This window comes from Fusarium redolens (assembly GCF_020744475.1).
Source record: "Fusarium redolens strain MPI-CAGE-AT-0023 chromosome Unknown BKA55scaffold_9, whole genome shotgun sequence".
Classification (NCBI taxonomy): Eukaryota; Fungi; Ascomycota; class Sordariomycetes; order Hypocreales; family Nectriaceae; genus Fusarium; species Fusarium redolens.
The window spans coordinates 1038785-1054456 of NW_025763672.1; the positions used below are offsets into that span (position 1 = coordinate 1038785).

The window sequence follows — 15672 nt, forward strand, 5'->3', positions numbered from 1 at the left end:
CAGTCACATGAAATGTTGTTCAAATAGCGTCCTGACTAACAATACTCCCGACTAATTTACCCTAGGGCGGGCGAGTCGAGTCAAGTCAAGTCCGGGTATGACGGTAATAACGGGTCAACGTCAACACCAACCAGGAACATGATCTACTTGATGCACACAATACAAAACATGGGGGCGTCCAGTCGCATCATTCTACAGAACGTGGATTGGTGCTGATACTGCTGTCAATTGACGTTGAAGTTGAAGATGAGTTTATAGATCGCTGATTGGTCACATATCTGCTTGACCAATGACAGCACGGCATAGGTGAAGCTAAGTGAGCTTGCCAAAATTCCAAGCGCAGCCTCAGCCTCAGCCTTTCATCTTCACTTCATCAAAGCTCCACCAGCAACAACCACGCTAGGCTCTCGACCCGCGAAACACTTGGAATATACTATTCGTCAATTGTTGTTTCTTGATCAACATAAACACATAGAGTTTCTTCCAGCCGTGCTCCTTATTCCCGCGCGTCCATCTTCATCATGGCGTCCGCCGCCGACCTCGACGGACTTGTGCTCCTTCGCCAATCCATCTCCTCCAACGCGCCCTTCATCCCCACCGCATCAGCTGATGCTTCTGCGACCGAAGTTCATCTATCTCAGGCGACGCACTTGCGATTCCCCGATCGAGATGTCGCCGTCCCTATCGATAACCCGACGCGCTTTGTGTCGCAAGACAAGCCCGTAGATCTGCGCAGTATCTACTTTGCTTGGCTGAACCGCGAGGTCGCTATCCCTGAATACAATGCTTCTTCTACAAAGCTCAACGAGGAACTTGCTGCGGCTGGTGGCTCGGGGAAGGTCCAGAACTTGGGTTTCATTGAGCGTCTGGATTTGATTACCTGGCTTGAGGGCGCTAGCGAGGAGAGCGAGTATATCAAGCCTTTGCCTAGCGACAAAGATGCGGCGGCTGCTGGCGCGACAGCAGCTGCGAAGACGGGCGCAGTGACCTCGATTGCTCAGTCGCGATCTGGTCGTGGTACTATGGACCCGAGACTGGCTGGTATCTACAATAGCGAACGGAAGATGGGCGATCGCAACACCGTTTTAAGGGGCATCAAACCTACGGCAAGTCCTTGTAACTTGAGAAATTCCTGACCTTTATCTGACCTCGCCAGGACTTCTCCCATGTTCGCAAACTTGCTGCGCCTTTCATCCAGAAGAAATACCAGCCTAGCTCCAGCATCCCTACTAACCCATCCCTCGCCCTCAACCAAAAACCTCCTACAAGACGGCCAGACCCTATCATTCTCCTATCTCCTTCTGCTTCTTCTTTGCTTCGCCTATCAAACGCTCGATCGTTCCTCGAGGACGGCAAGTTTGTGCCTACTGATGCAGGCAGTGCGTTAAGCAACATGCTTCATGTGCAGCGTATCATCCCCTCCATTGATCCCAACCGTCCAATGCGTTTCATTCTTGTAGAGGGTCCTGAAGCGTTCAAGCCCGAGTACTGGAACAGAATCGTGGCGGTTCTGACCACTGGCCAGACTTGGCAGTTCAAGAACTACAAGTGGAGTGACCCCAACGAGCTCTTCAAGCACACACTGGGCATCTATGTCGGTTGGCGAGGAGAGTCAGCTCCGGATAATATCCGCAACTGGGGTCACCGCGTTCTGTCTACAGGCATTGACCGATGGCGAGGAGAGGGCCACGATGCTTCGCGATTCCGTGATAAGGAGATCGTGGAACAGATCTGGCGGGCTATTGAAGAGAACATGCGGTACAGGGGTTGGAGAAAGGACAGGGCTCCCTCATCGATATAGTCGAAGGACTCACATTTCTACTGTACATGAAGTATTGCTAAGAATATGAGGCTCATTGTGGATAGTTGCTTCACAAAATGGAGCTATGATCCAAATGGGAGAGAGAAGACTTGCATTCCCGTCTGTACCGAACATGCCTGCAGGATGGCGAGGTACAGGGGATTAAAAGCGATGGCGTTAGAACGGTTTCTTGCTATGTAGACATATTTATCTAGTCTAGTTGTACGATGTGTGGCGAGTGGTATACAGGATTTCAGAACCTAGGTCAATTGATATTTCGTTTTCACAGCGGGTGTCAGTATAGCATCAGCAAGTGTTGAAATGCTCTCATTCTGAAGTCAGACGTTATCCTGTGGCTACTGTAGCGTCAACGGCATGCAAATATCGTTTCAACGACTCTGACTCCCGCGATACCGAACTCTCCCCTCATTGTCAACGATGATACCCAAGAAGCAGCATCGACTCGCTGACATGGAACTGCATCCTTTCAATAGTTTACTTCCTCTACAATAACTGACTGGACGGTCATATATCAGTTGACACACACACTTCTCTAGCTAGTCAACTCTATCGCTCACCGAGTCAAAGCTCTCCAAGCAAAGCAATGCATCGCGAGACCAGTCACAACATATCGTTTTGCCCAGATCCTACAGGCTGAAAAGGTTGCAGAAACTACCGTAGCTACGCCCGCAACGAAGACCCCAGCAGCTATATGACAGCGACTTGTCTGTGTCAGTATGCAGCGGCAAGTAGGGCTTGACCTTGTCGATCGGCACTGCACACCCCCAAGGCAAAACCTCTTGGCCTAGAGCTTCTATCCAATGTCGAGCTTGAACTTGGGGGACCGATATTGATCTAAAAGCCTTCAGCTTATTCCTTGGGCTGTTCCCCACACAAAGCCTGCTGCTGACGAGTCCGGGGAGGTCAAGAGATGCAGCACACGAGTCAGTCATTTTTCTTAGGTCCAAGATATTCCCGGGCTGACAGACTGGGAGATCGTCATAAACTCGTGCAAAAACGTGTTCAGAGCTATGTATCAGGTGGTCACTAGGTACGCTCGAGTCAAGCCCCAGCAATTTCATCCCGCTGGTGGTCAAATTCGAAGACCCTGGCGCATATTTAGCTATTTGTGTCTTAAGGCAATGATAAGAAGTAGCGTAATGAGCTCTTAGCCACGATACAGGAGTCGAAATCCCTTCAGTGAGCACAGCCACGAAAGACCTCCCATAATTACATTATTGTTCACCGCACATGAGGTAGTATTCAACATGTTGAATAGGAAATGCTCCATGGGTTAAGAGAAATGGCGCCTAAGCATTGTCCACTTGGCGGCCGACGGCTTCTAGTGAGTGGAATCGCACGATGAATTCCCGCAGTGGGTGGACACGCTTTGAAAAGAGGTTGAGCACGGATTTCAGCCCGAGAAATAGGGGCACTTGCTACAAGTTTGAAGCAACCATTCATAGGAGTTGGATCACGCGGCTGAGAAATACAACCTCTAGCGTCCTATAGCGACATGCATATCTTGTATACCAAGATACACACATCAAAGAGCCAAGATGCAATTGAGACCTGGAAAACCAATCCCGAATGTTGGTTCCCGTCTACCAGATCGCCCGCTAGTCGCGTACTGTTGCCCGCAGGGCTATTTACCAGGCCTCGCTCTATGTACAAGGGCGTATCCTAGCCTGCCGTGCTGTAGTCATAAATAGTTCGCCGACTAGAGACTCGTACCTCCGTAGCCTGACCTTGCTCGTTGTCATATCCGGTGGAGGGACCATATAATAGATATGGTATAGTTACGCTTGCACTGGAGTTCGGGGTTCGCCGTGTCTAACCCTGTACTCAATGCCGATATGAAGGGCTCATTACAATGCCGACAATTTCGTAATCACCAAGTGCCGTACCACAGGGGCTTCCGTCAGTACGCCTACTAGCCGTCTAGATGGCGATCGTGCCAGACCGTTGTCTCTGTAGGCGAACCAGGATAATGGTAGGGCTGGAGATATGAGCATGAATCTACTGGAAAGCTCAGATTTGTGTTACACGTGACCGTTGATCTGCTACGAAAGAGCATTCATCGGGCAGCTGCATCCGCAGCTAGGCCAGGATCTCGAGTCAGAGCCTCTGATCTGAGTGACGGGAGTTGAAGCTGTTGGTTGTCTGATCTGATGTTTTGAATAAGACGGGATTGTCTGCATGATTTTGTGGATATCGTCATCCCGGAATGGTTAGACGGATCTGTTCCGTGATCGCTTACCTCGTGCAAGACACATGGCAAAGTACATTGTACCCTCTCGCGTGGCAACTTAAAAGCAGCATGAACAGGGGGATCGAATCAGATTGATTTGAAACCCTGCAGTTTTTCAATTTTCGCAAATGTTGTTGATAGGAGCATTTGGCGAAACAATGCTCATGATACACAAGTTCCGTGACTCCACGAGAAGGCTGAATGTTTCGTTGACCGGATTGGGCGCTTTGTTTACGATTTCGTACCCAGGTACTCCGTAGAGTCCGTAAGTGCTGGATGTACGGTGCATGTGAAACCTTGACTATTGTGGACAAGTCCAACGACGAAACTTCCACCGACGACTGATGCGTCATGCGGTACTCAATTTGGAGTTCCAAGGCGTTTCGTCGTGGTCTATAGCTCTCAATGCAGGAAAGCAACTGAACTTTGGATTGAAAACGTCAAGTCGAACCGCCCTTCCCAGTCTAAGCCTTTCATGCACGTCTTCCACACAGCGGCATGTTCATCTTCTGATAACCAATCGTTCCCAACGATAAAACAACACGCACATACTATGTATAAGGCCAACCAACGAGAAGTCAACCCGAGACCTTTGAAGGGAGCTATAGTGGATCGCGCGGTAACACAACCAACTTTGACGTCGGCAGACTCTCGGATAGCGAGGGCCTAGAAGAAGAAGAGCGGCAAAATCAGCGGTGACGCCTTGACTGAGCGTCGACTAGTACCGGTACAATTGGTGAGTTGAAGAGCCTCGCTTGAACTGCCGTGACAAGTTTCCGGGATTGTTGGGCTGATATGAGGCCTAGAACGTGAGCATGATACGTAGGTTACAGTGAAGAAAGAAAAAAAGATGCCTAAGCGACTCCACAACTTGGTTGTGACAAACGCGTGGCTCCCTCTAAACCCACGTGGCGGACCCTGCCAGAACCAACCAGGTAATACTGCTAAAATCACGCCTCACACCCTCTTTTTGCTTTTCTTTGTTGTTGGTGTTATTGCTTCTTCAACTGGGGATCTCCAAATCGTCAATACCGCCACTTTATTACCTCCTCTCCGGTACTGGACTTAGACAGCGCTGATCGCTGACAAAAGTGTGAAATGCGCGCGTAAACGCGTCATATTTTGTCAGGGATATTGATAGCCTTGTTGTCCATACCGCTGTTCGAGACTCAGCAAATACCCATTTGATCAGATCATATATCCACAGAATAGAAACAATAAAGCGGAGTTGCGCCGTCGTGTACTCCGTACGTATTTGAGAGACAGTGTTTCGAAGCGAAGGAGGGGCCCATTGCTTCGTATCTGTATGGCAGTTTTACGTGCAGCGGATTCCTTGCACGGCACGACAAGCTCAGTCATGGAGCCACGTGGGAATGCCGACAGGGTTGGAAAGGTGACCAGTTACTGTCACAGTCACACCAAGACACTTGAGAGCCCTGATCAACTCGAACCCTGCGTCCCCAGTTTATACCCGCCGCGCTCACGAATGAGCCATGAATCTGGTGATCGTGGCTCAGGTGACTTCGTGATAAGAAAAGGATTGGCTAGCTTTGTCAGCCTTCATCTTCAGTTGCGTTGCGGTGTAAGGATGATGAATGTCATGAGTATTCATCCTCATCTGCCCAGCCTGACTGGCCATCAAACCCGACTATTCCCACTCTGACAGCTGCCTCGGCTCACCCACCCACAGTTGGGATTGCTTATTACCGTCAAGGGTTTCGTAACACTTGTGCTGTTTTGTGAATGATGAGAAACCCCCGAAACACACCTTATCTTGCGTAACAGCATCCTGCTTGCTTATACATAACAGTCACTGTAATATGTAAGATGGGATGACATGCAGAGTTTCTTGATTCCATGTCTACATACCTTTCAAACTTGACACTGCTGTCGCTTCAGCATAGATCCATCAGGCAGTGACATCAACGTGCAGTTTGTCTCAACACCATCAGATTTTGACGATTCAATCCGACATTGATGAGGCTTGATAGACAGGCTAGACAGGGTCGGTTAACGGTTAATGATAACCGTGCCACTGAGCAGCACCTAGTCATTACCCCTGTACTGGGCTTGAATAAGTGACATCCTAAGAGTCAGCATTGTAAGCGGTAGATGTACCCGAGCGAAGGAATGTATCAAACAAACTGACACGGAGATAAAGGACAAATGCAGTTATCTTATCCCCAAAAGGCGCAATCGGAAGCTACGGTTGTGAATTGATGGTGTTGTCGTGTTCCTTCTCTATGTAATTATGTCCTGTCGGCTTTTAGCTTCCTTCCAATGGATGGCCGTCTTGAACAGCCACTCCCAATGCTTTGCTCCTTCCTTGAACTAGTGGAGGCTACTTGGGAAGTTACCAGGGTCCTGACTCCCTTGTTGATCGCCTGTTCTTTAAGGCATTTCTGAAACCTGGGCCACAGTTCCTTCACCTTGATCCCGCACGCATTCTCCATACGAGTGCTGAAGATTGCGGATATCCCATCTTGTTCAAGGTTACGTCGCAAGAGGAGATCAGCTGATCTAACGGCAAGACGACCGAGACGCTTTTCATCGGCGACAGATTGCTTGGCTCCTGGACGGAATTTTGAGTCGAGTTGAATTGCTCAGCCAGTCAAGATCCAAAGACCCTGGTCCTTGCCGCGGAGAGGAGTTTCCAGAAACCTTCTAGAAGAAGTGAGCTCGGAGCGAAAGAAGCTGCAGTGCTGCGAATCACAATTTCGCTTCGGCAGAGACAAATGCATTGGCGTTCTTCTAAGCTGGGACGTGAGCCGAGCGTGACGTGAGCACAGAGCCGAGATGGATAATTTAGATACTGACAGTGTGACAGGCTTTATGTGAGATGCGGCTGGGCTGGCACATCTGCCCGTTGAACCCAGCATTAATTAGTGCTTTGGGGTAATCTGGAGCAACAGTCCAACCAAGACTGAGTGCTACATACACCTACACAACTACACCGCACACCGTAGCGATCCTTCTGGCAACCTTCTTGACACACTCACCAATGGATGGCTTGGAAGCGAACCAGCTTTTGGGAAGATTGGTGGTAGACTAGTGAGCTTCAACGACACTCTAATAATCAATCTCCGACGGAGACACACACATCTATCCACTACTATGGCCAGAACGAGGTCAGAGCGATCTATGGCGTTCGTTAGCCACGATTTGCGACCACCAGCCTTTTCACTTTATCCACAAACTGGCCAATTTGCGCGAGCCCTGAACGCCGGACTCATGAGGCACAAGATTACAGATTCCTGTAAGAGTCAGGGAATCTGGCTACGACGCATGAACATGACATGGCGTTAGCAACAGATACTACGACAGAGAAAGCAATCAAGGAAGTAATCGAGATACCACTTCTGGGACGCTGACAAGGCCATATTCATGCGTCAAGACGAGCTTGGTTTTGATTCATTCGGGCATCTCCAGGTCGTTTCAAAATTGTGTTTCAGTGTCACCTCGATCCAAGGTGATTGACTGTTCCTAGCAAGTTGAACAAGCATCAGCATCCCACACTCAAAACCTACGGCAGACACAAAACCCTGTCACTCATCCGAAGAGGCAATGGGGATTGGCCCAAGGGACCTAGCATACCAGCATAGTAATGAGCCAATGGTTCACATCCTACGCATATATTTGGAGAGTTTGCAGCGTGCCCATCAAAAGAGATGGATAACTCTGGCATAGCTTCGGATGCACGCTCCGATGCAATTTGGAAGCAATTGATGGCGAAGAGGCCGCGTGGGGCAGAGTAAGGGGCAGCCACGCCCAGCCGCGGCATGGTTGCATGCACAGGAACTTGGGCGCTTTGATCGCATGGCAGCAACGTGATGCGGTGGATGGAGGCACTGAGCATGGCTACAGGGAAGTTTGCCAGCCGAAAACAGCCTAGCATGATGAATGGAATCCCTGGAGCCACGCGCATTCAAGGGGCCGGCTGAGAACTGATTGACTGTGTGAGGTGAGACAGACATGCACACGCCCGCGGCTCAACAGCCACTCACTGGCTCACCATGTGAGAGAGAAGATTACCCAGCAGCCCCAGTGGAATGAACGATGAGATGAACAAAGATAGGGACAGCACAGCGTTTCCGAACATTTCCCCTTTTTACTAATTATTCGCTGACTTACAGGCCACATTTGACCGGGGCCTGTCTCCATTCTACAATTGCCTGTGGCTGTCCCGGCCTGACGTCCCGGTTCATGCCAGCATGCAGCAGTCCGGCGCTTGGTTTCTTATCGACGGGTATCTGTGTACAGTACTTCGTACGCAGTACAAACCTGTCTCATCTATGGACGGACAGCAACGGACTTTTCGCGCAAATCTACCAAGTAAGCATTCCTGTCTAGGCGTCTACTATAGTGCATTGCCGCCGATAAAGCACTTTTGGGTCGACCAAGAATTCTGGCGCTGGCGATGCGATGCTTTCACTCGATGTGATTTGCAATGAGGCGTCGACCCAGGCAACACTCGCCTCTCGTGGTTGCACAAGAGACGCTCATGGCGGGCAAGCCACCGGCGGAATCCGTACGGATCGCTACAGCGGTGGAAAACATATTCCAGAAATGATGATTCGAGCAAGGTCTGGAGAATGGAGATTTGATCCCGACTTTGGTCGTCATACAACACCACAAAATCGCCGTTTTACTGTCAATTAGTTGTGTCTCGCTCCCGATGCCGTCCCGGGCTGGTTGTTGCACGCCAACCGATCAGATCAGTCAAGCAATGTACTGTACATACATGGTATGGTGTTGCAGGGTGCGGAGGTGCTGCAGTTTGCTTTGCAGACCGCTTGCAGATCAGCAAAGAATCGTGCAGGCATTCCGCAAAGCTCAAAGATTCGAATGGTTTCAGCCTGTGAACCCTCAACAAGTCTGATGCCCTAACGCGTCACGTACAGCGCTCTAGTGCATGTATGTAGTCCCAAATGCAACGATAGCGCATGTGAGCTATGAGGGCCCCAGCGTCAACACCAGACATGCAAGTTGCTGGAAGCGGGTATGCTGTATGTTGAAAGTCTAGCCAGCCAGGGTGGATTTGGTGGTTTAAACCCTACCAAGTTCGTTCTTCTCACAGCTGCAGCGTTAATGGGAATTGGCATTGGAAGAGAAGAGAAATGACGGAGAAATACCTGCCCGATTGACATGAGCATCTGTCATTGAGAATGACATGCTATCATGATCACGAATCTTCATTTTATTTGTCATATGGAGATCACCATGTCACTCAATGATTTTTCGTTTAGTGCCAACGCCCCTGTTCGCTTACAGCACAGCTGCTGACAGTTTTCCCCAGCTTATTGATATGTAACCGTATATACAGTAACTAATAACGTTAGTTGTTGACATCTGTTTTCTATTTTTCTGTGTTCTCCATGTTTCAGTCGGAGCCGACGGGCAATCTACTGTACCAAAGGTACGGTACCAGGAGCATCGATGGCGCTACTGAGGAGGGACTATGGTTGCCAAAAGCCTCTTTTCACAAATTATGGGAATTGGTTCGCCAATTTGCATAAAGAGCTGCAGGTGTCTTGTGCTACAAGACGCTACTACGCTACGGTAGACACGGCGTGGGCGTGGTGAACTTGCATACATATTGCCCTACCGACCTGCCTACCTTACATAGAACGAGATGACCGGTCAGGCTGGCGACATGTCAGTACATCAACTCCAGCGCGAAGATGCGCTGAAGCCCCATGACATGGGGTCTTTTGCTCTGGGGACTTGGTATCACTGAATTGAGTGATTGAGTGAGTGAGTGAAAGACAAGCAAGTTCAGCCCCCGGCGTTCCGAGGCGGGCTGTTGCAGCGTAGCATGAGAGACGGAGAGAGAGACATCAGTGTTGAAGATGGATGAAAGCAAGCAAGCAAGCCCGCATTGATAGACCCTTGTCTGCATTTTTCTTTCTTTTTCTTCTTTTTCGGGGGTTCTTTTCTTTTTCTTCTCTCGTCTGTCTGCCTCCGCTCGCTCTTTGATTCTTTTTAGCTGCTGGTGCTAGGCTAAGCTGCTGGAGAATTTCCACCCTTGCCCTGGTAACTTCTTTACCTGCCTAGTCTCTTGTGATTGCCCTGACCCTGACCTTGACCCTGGCTACTGCTTCTGCTATTGCTTGTTTAGCTTAGTTCTAGAGAGCGAGAAGCCAAGACCATCACCATCTCCATTTCGCCCGCTATTCTCAGCGCCCACCTTTTGACCTCAGACAGACTGAAGGGACCCACCTGGAGGGGACCTTTTTTCGTTAGAGTCACGCCCGTGCATTCACTAGAGGGAACCCTTTTTGACACCCCACCCTCCCCTCAATTCAGTTCAGTTCAGTTTTAGTAGGGTCGGCCGGTCTTGGGGGGTTCTGTACCTGTACCTGTACTCTTTACCTCTTCTCTACTCTGGGGCTGCCAATCCCTATCCTTTCCTTTCCTTTCCTTACCCTACCTATCTAGGCTGTCCTATTCTAGGTATTCTAATCCTACGTAGCTAAGGGTATCTATCCTTTCTTCTTCACCAGTCTGTGTCCCACTTGTTGCACTTGCACTTGGGTCTTGTGCTTGCTGGCTTGCTTGCTTTGACCTTACTTGGACTGATTTTCCTTCACCCAATCCAAAAAAATCCACATCCCACATCCACTTTCACTTGCACATCCACATCCGCCATCCATCCACCATCCTCCTTCTTATTTGAACCTTTCCCACTGCCGTCACCGCAAAACTCCCCTCCTTCTGACCTTCCTCGTTCCCGTTAGATGGCCACTCTGTCGCAACACCAAAGGCCCACGGTTCACTCTGCCTCTCCTTCTGATACACCACTCACACTAGACCACGACCAGGACCAGGATACAACGACGAACACACCACGCTCTTCTATTTCGGATCGTTCGCCGCTTCCTACACCTCTACCTCTTCCACTACCACCAGCACACATCAACTCCTCCGCCACCTCCGGTAATACTTCAGCTTCAAATAATACTACAAACCCGCCAGTCTACGTCCCTTATCATCCGCAGCATAGCCATCATCGCCATACGGCCTCCTCAGTTTCGAGATTGAACAACCGTTCTTCGACAAGTCTCTTTGCCCTGGCCGCTTCAGCTTTTGACCGCACACAAAACGCCATTGCTGCTATCTCAGAGCCAGCTATTCGACCTCGACAGTCTTCTGGTGCTCTTTCAAGACTCTCTCTGCTCACAAGCTCCTCGCCCTCGTCGGAACCCTCCAGCCCGGACAAGTACCACCGTCTACGAAGTTCCTCAAACCAATCGCTTTCCTCTGGTGCATATTTGGACAGCAAGGTCGCTCCCCAGACTCTGCAGGCGAACAACCCGCCGTCCCAGCCTTACACGTCCACAGACCCGAACCTCCCGCCCCCCATCAAGTCCTCCACAGCAAACAAGATGCATCAGACATCCTCGCGCTTGTTGCGCATGACGGACGATGACCGTCCATTCACAAAGGTACGCACTGTTGTCCTACCCAACATTGTTTGGTGTGTCTTTATGGCGCCGTTTTACCTCGTGCGCGCACACGCGTAGCCTCTGCGCCATTGCGTATCATTGAAACCCTGTTTCCCAAAGCACTTACTGACAGTTGTACAAACAGGATTTCAAGGATCTTTTCTCAACTCTTGTCGTCAGTTTACTGCCGCTCTCAGCTCACCGTGTCCGATTGACCAAGGTTGAGTACACTTTTCTGTCCGAGGATGCCATCAACAACCTGGGCTCCCTAAAGTTCTCTCAATCCAACCGTATGCCAGACCCTAAGGATCCTTCTCGTATCGTTACAACCACGACAACCACAACGTTCTCTATGGCTAAGGACATGGCCCGTTCTATCTGTCAACGCTTTCTGGAGGCTCGCTTTATCGAATCAGCAGACGGCAAATATCAGCAGGTTTATACGATGAAGGGCTCTGTTTGGCAATTAACTCCCAAGGGTATCACTGTTCTGGATAGATTCTGCGCTAGAAACGGCATCCAACAGAAGCAAGTGTCGGAATTGGCTAACCTCGCTTCCACCCAACTGGTGCTGCTCGAGCGAGATCCACAGACTGACAAGCTTCTCCACGACCAAGGAACAATCGAGGTCATCTTCCGCCGGTTTGCTGGCTCCGAAGGCCGCAACATCAAGACTACCGTTAACGCCGCCGATTCGGACTCGCTGCATGATTACCGAGATGGTCTTACTGGAGTCAAGATGGCCGCCGAGCGCAAGGTCAATGGGAAGACATATCGTGACACCTTCACTGGCAAGGCTGCCACTGACTGGCTTATGGATTGCTCAACCATTGTGGACAAGCGAGAGACTGTTGAAGTGGCTACTCTGTTCGTCGAGTACGAATTGATGGAGCCCGTGGCCCAGGACCGTGCTTATATGTCACAAAACCCTGGATGCAACCTTTTCCAACCCACCAAATACGCCATTTACCAGCTGTCACAACGCGGCAAGGATCTTGTCAGTGGTGCTGCCTCTCGGGGCCGACCTTCGGAGAGCGAAGGTGGTGCCGCATCTCAGCGAAACGGGATTACTAGGGATTCTAACACCCAGAGACTGGATAAGATTCTCAACGATCCCGCGCTACGTCTCCTCTTTCGTGAGCAACTGCGGGATACTCACTGCGAAGAAAACTTGTCCTTCTATCAGGATGTTGACGAGTTTGTGCGTAGCTGCAAGGCTGCCACAAGAGCAGCTCAAAAGTCGCCCAACACCAATGCCATGGACGGAATCAAGGAGATTATGGCCTCGGCATATGGTATCTACAATGCCTTTCTGGCTCCAGGATCGCCGTGCGAACTCAACATTGACCACCAACTGCGCAACAATCTGGCAACTCGCATGACCAAGGCTGTTGGACAGGATGTGGCCATGATTGACACGCTGCAAGAGGTGACGTCGCTGTTTGAGGACGCTCAAAACGCAGTGTTCAAGCTGATGGCTAGTGTAAGTTTTGACTAAAACCCGCCCCTCCAGCCTCCAATTCCGTTCTCGGACATGCCGATCAGAGCGATGATGTGCAGGATCACAAATGCTAACAACAAAAATAGGACTCGGTGCCAAAATTCCTTCGCAGCCCCAAGTACGAGCAGCAATTGCGAAACTACGAATTTGACGTGGTCGGCCGAGGACCTGAACGAAGCCAAAGCAGATCAAACCGAAAGTGATGATCTCCAAGGGATCTGATCTCAGACTGCACTAGGAAGGGCTGGCACTTGGCTAATGGCTAGTTACTGGCTAGGCTTGAAAGGAAGGGAAATGAAAGCCTAATCCAGAAGCGATCCGCCATGACCAGAACAAGAACCCTTTCTTGCTGGAGTACCTACAGTGACGCGAGCGAGCAAGCAAGCATTCACATCCGTCATGTGCCTCATTTTTAAACGAACGAGTCATTTGCATAGAGACGTTTGACAGATTTGGCTATTCGAGCGTTTGCCACCATCAAAACGATACCACCTAGAGCCATACCTTCCAAGCATTATCGGTGTTATTTGGGTTTTCGAGCTATTTTTTTTCTCTCTTTTTTTTGCCTTTTGTATTTTATTTGTCGCCTCGGCTACCTTATCCAAAGGCTAGCGCTATGGGTATGGCTATGTCAAACTCTCCGCCTCCCGACCCGGCTCTACCTATCCGACAACGGCCTCTTATTTAACTTCGGATGCCTCCGATCTTACTCGGCCGGTTCCTAGTTTCGGTCCCCATTTTGCTCATCGATTATGGACATCGATGAAAAAAATCTTTCACGGGAACTAGATCGCGCTCGGGTCGGCCGCCGATATGTCGGCGACATATATGAGAATGGGTGAGGGTTTCGGATCTCGGTATCGCCAAACGAGGTATGGAGCATATGGTAGAAGTAATCACAGCGATGTGATAACTATTGCCTACCTATGTCGAATACCTGGCTGAATCGAGAAGCGCTGCATTGGGGATCGAAGGCCGAGTTTCCGAATCATGACTATGGATATAGGGTGGGCTTGAGTGTGCGATCGATTGATTGATTTGTACAGCGCGAAGAATGATTTTTGTTTTTCGACGACCAAAACTCACGGCATCTATGTTCATGTTAGCTTTGTGTTTGTGTTTTGTTCTTCTCTTTCTCTCTACTTCTGGGAGGGGGGGTTCTATTTCTTTATCTCTCTCTCTCTCTCTCACTTTTCTTGTCTCTACACATTTATCATGCTACAAACGGGGCCACGTCGAGGAACCGAAAGTAATGCATTGCATTGGAAGGAGTCGGGTACATTTTACCAAACATTACACGGCGGGCCAGCGCTGAAAGACAATTGTACATAGAAAAAAAAAGAAATCTGAGCAGTCTCTTCGATGGATTTTGTCGAGAGGAATAAAGATCAAGAAATAAATCGAGTCAAGCATGAGCTGAATATCTTGTTAATCATGAATTTGTGCTTGTGACTGGTATGGATGATGAAGAGTTTGTATAATAGGCCACTCCATATTGAGAGATCGGCTAAAGAACTTGAGGAATGTGTAGGCATAATTCGGATACCTCAGGGGAATGTTGTATCTGTTTCTGATAAGAATTGCTTCACTCGCTTAAATTATCTTATGAGCACGCGATATGTCGCGATTCAATTGCATGTGCCGTGTCTAACAATCTCATGCATGCACGATCTAAAGTTGAATAAGAAAAGATGCATGTAATAGGGGCAGAGACGTTGACTGCATATCCTTGATTAAGCTACAAGACAAAATGACCTCTTCTATTTTCTTCCCTTGTTTCTCTTTTCTCTTATCGTTGTGATATGCTGGTGAAAGAAAAGCTTGTTCTCACTTCATACCTCGGCACTCTCATCCCGAGAATTGTCTCATTAGACATAAATTGCATCAAAGAGAGGCTTTATGTTGTTATTGTCTATCACGAGCTGAAGTAATCTTGACAATGTCTATGTTAGTCTCATGTCTGAGGTATGTGGGGGTCAACGGCAGATGAGTCAAGTAAGGGAGGAAGAGAGACAAAAGACGGCTTCCAGATCGACCGATTCTTGCACCATCGTTTCTTTGATTCGAATCATGTGGATTTATTAGAATAGAATTAAGATTATAGTTGAATTGTTTATTTTGTGGTTTGTTTACATGAATATCTTCAAGACTGTTTCCAAGACCACTTACACGATACTATGTGTACTATGTTGTTATATGCATTCTATCATATTATTGGATGCCAAGATATCACCCGCTATCAAGACTCAAAAACCACTTACACTCAACCAGCCAGAAAGAAAACAAAATTACACAGAAACAAAACATCTCAACAATCTCTCAAAATAGCACGTCTCAGAACAACTCATCTCACTCACTCAGACTCAGTGCAATTACACAAAATGCCCTCCCTGCATCATGTAACCAAGGTCAACAACTCCCTAGTTACGGAGCCCTAATCTCCTTGTCCCTCTCCCTTGCGCACTGGAATGAAGCAGCATGACGACGTGCCTGTTTACCATTCTTTCATGTGGCGGCTAGACTGTCGCAAGCTGAGAGAGTCGGGTCCAGACATAGGGGGGCAGCCGAGATAAACACATTGATTCTTCTTGGCCAGTGTCTGACTCTGAGGCTTCACTTATAGATATAAGGCAGCCTCTTCAACCACAGAAACAGTCTCTTCTTCTCCATCACT

The 15672-nt window shown here is 49.1% G+C and overlaps 2 protein-coding genes across 2 annotated transcripts; both read left to right on the top strand.

Annotated features, from left to right (window-relative positions):
- Positions 1 to 521: 521 nt before the first annotated feature.
- BKA55DRAFT_594711 (RNA pol II accessory factor, Cdc73 family-domain-containing protein) lies at positions 522 to 1801 on the top strand (the record flags this gene model as incomplete). The annotated part of the gene is made up of 2 exons (XM_046195704.1): positions 522 to 1106; positions 1157 to 1801. 2 exons carry the CDS (start codon positions 522 to 524, stop codon positions 1799 to 1801), a joined length of 1230 nt encoding a protein of 409 aa, XP_046048648.1.
- An 8988-nt stretch (positions 1802 to 10789) lies between these two features.
- Positions 10790 to 13201, top strand: BKA55DRAFT_594712 (regulator of G protein signaling domain-containing protein; the record flags this gene model as incomplete). The annotated part of the gene is made up of 3 exons (XM_046195705.1): positions 10790 to 11497; positions 11643 to 12980; positions 13085 to 13201. 3 exons carry the CDS (start codon positions 10790 to 10792, stop codon positions 13199 to 13201), a joined length of 2163 nt encoding a protein of 720 aa, XP_046048649.1.
- Positions 13202 to 15672: the final 2471 nt, after the last annotated feature.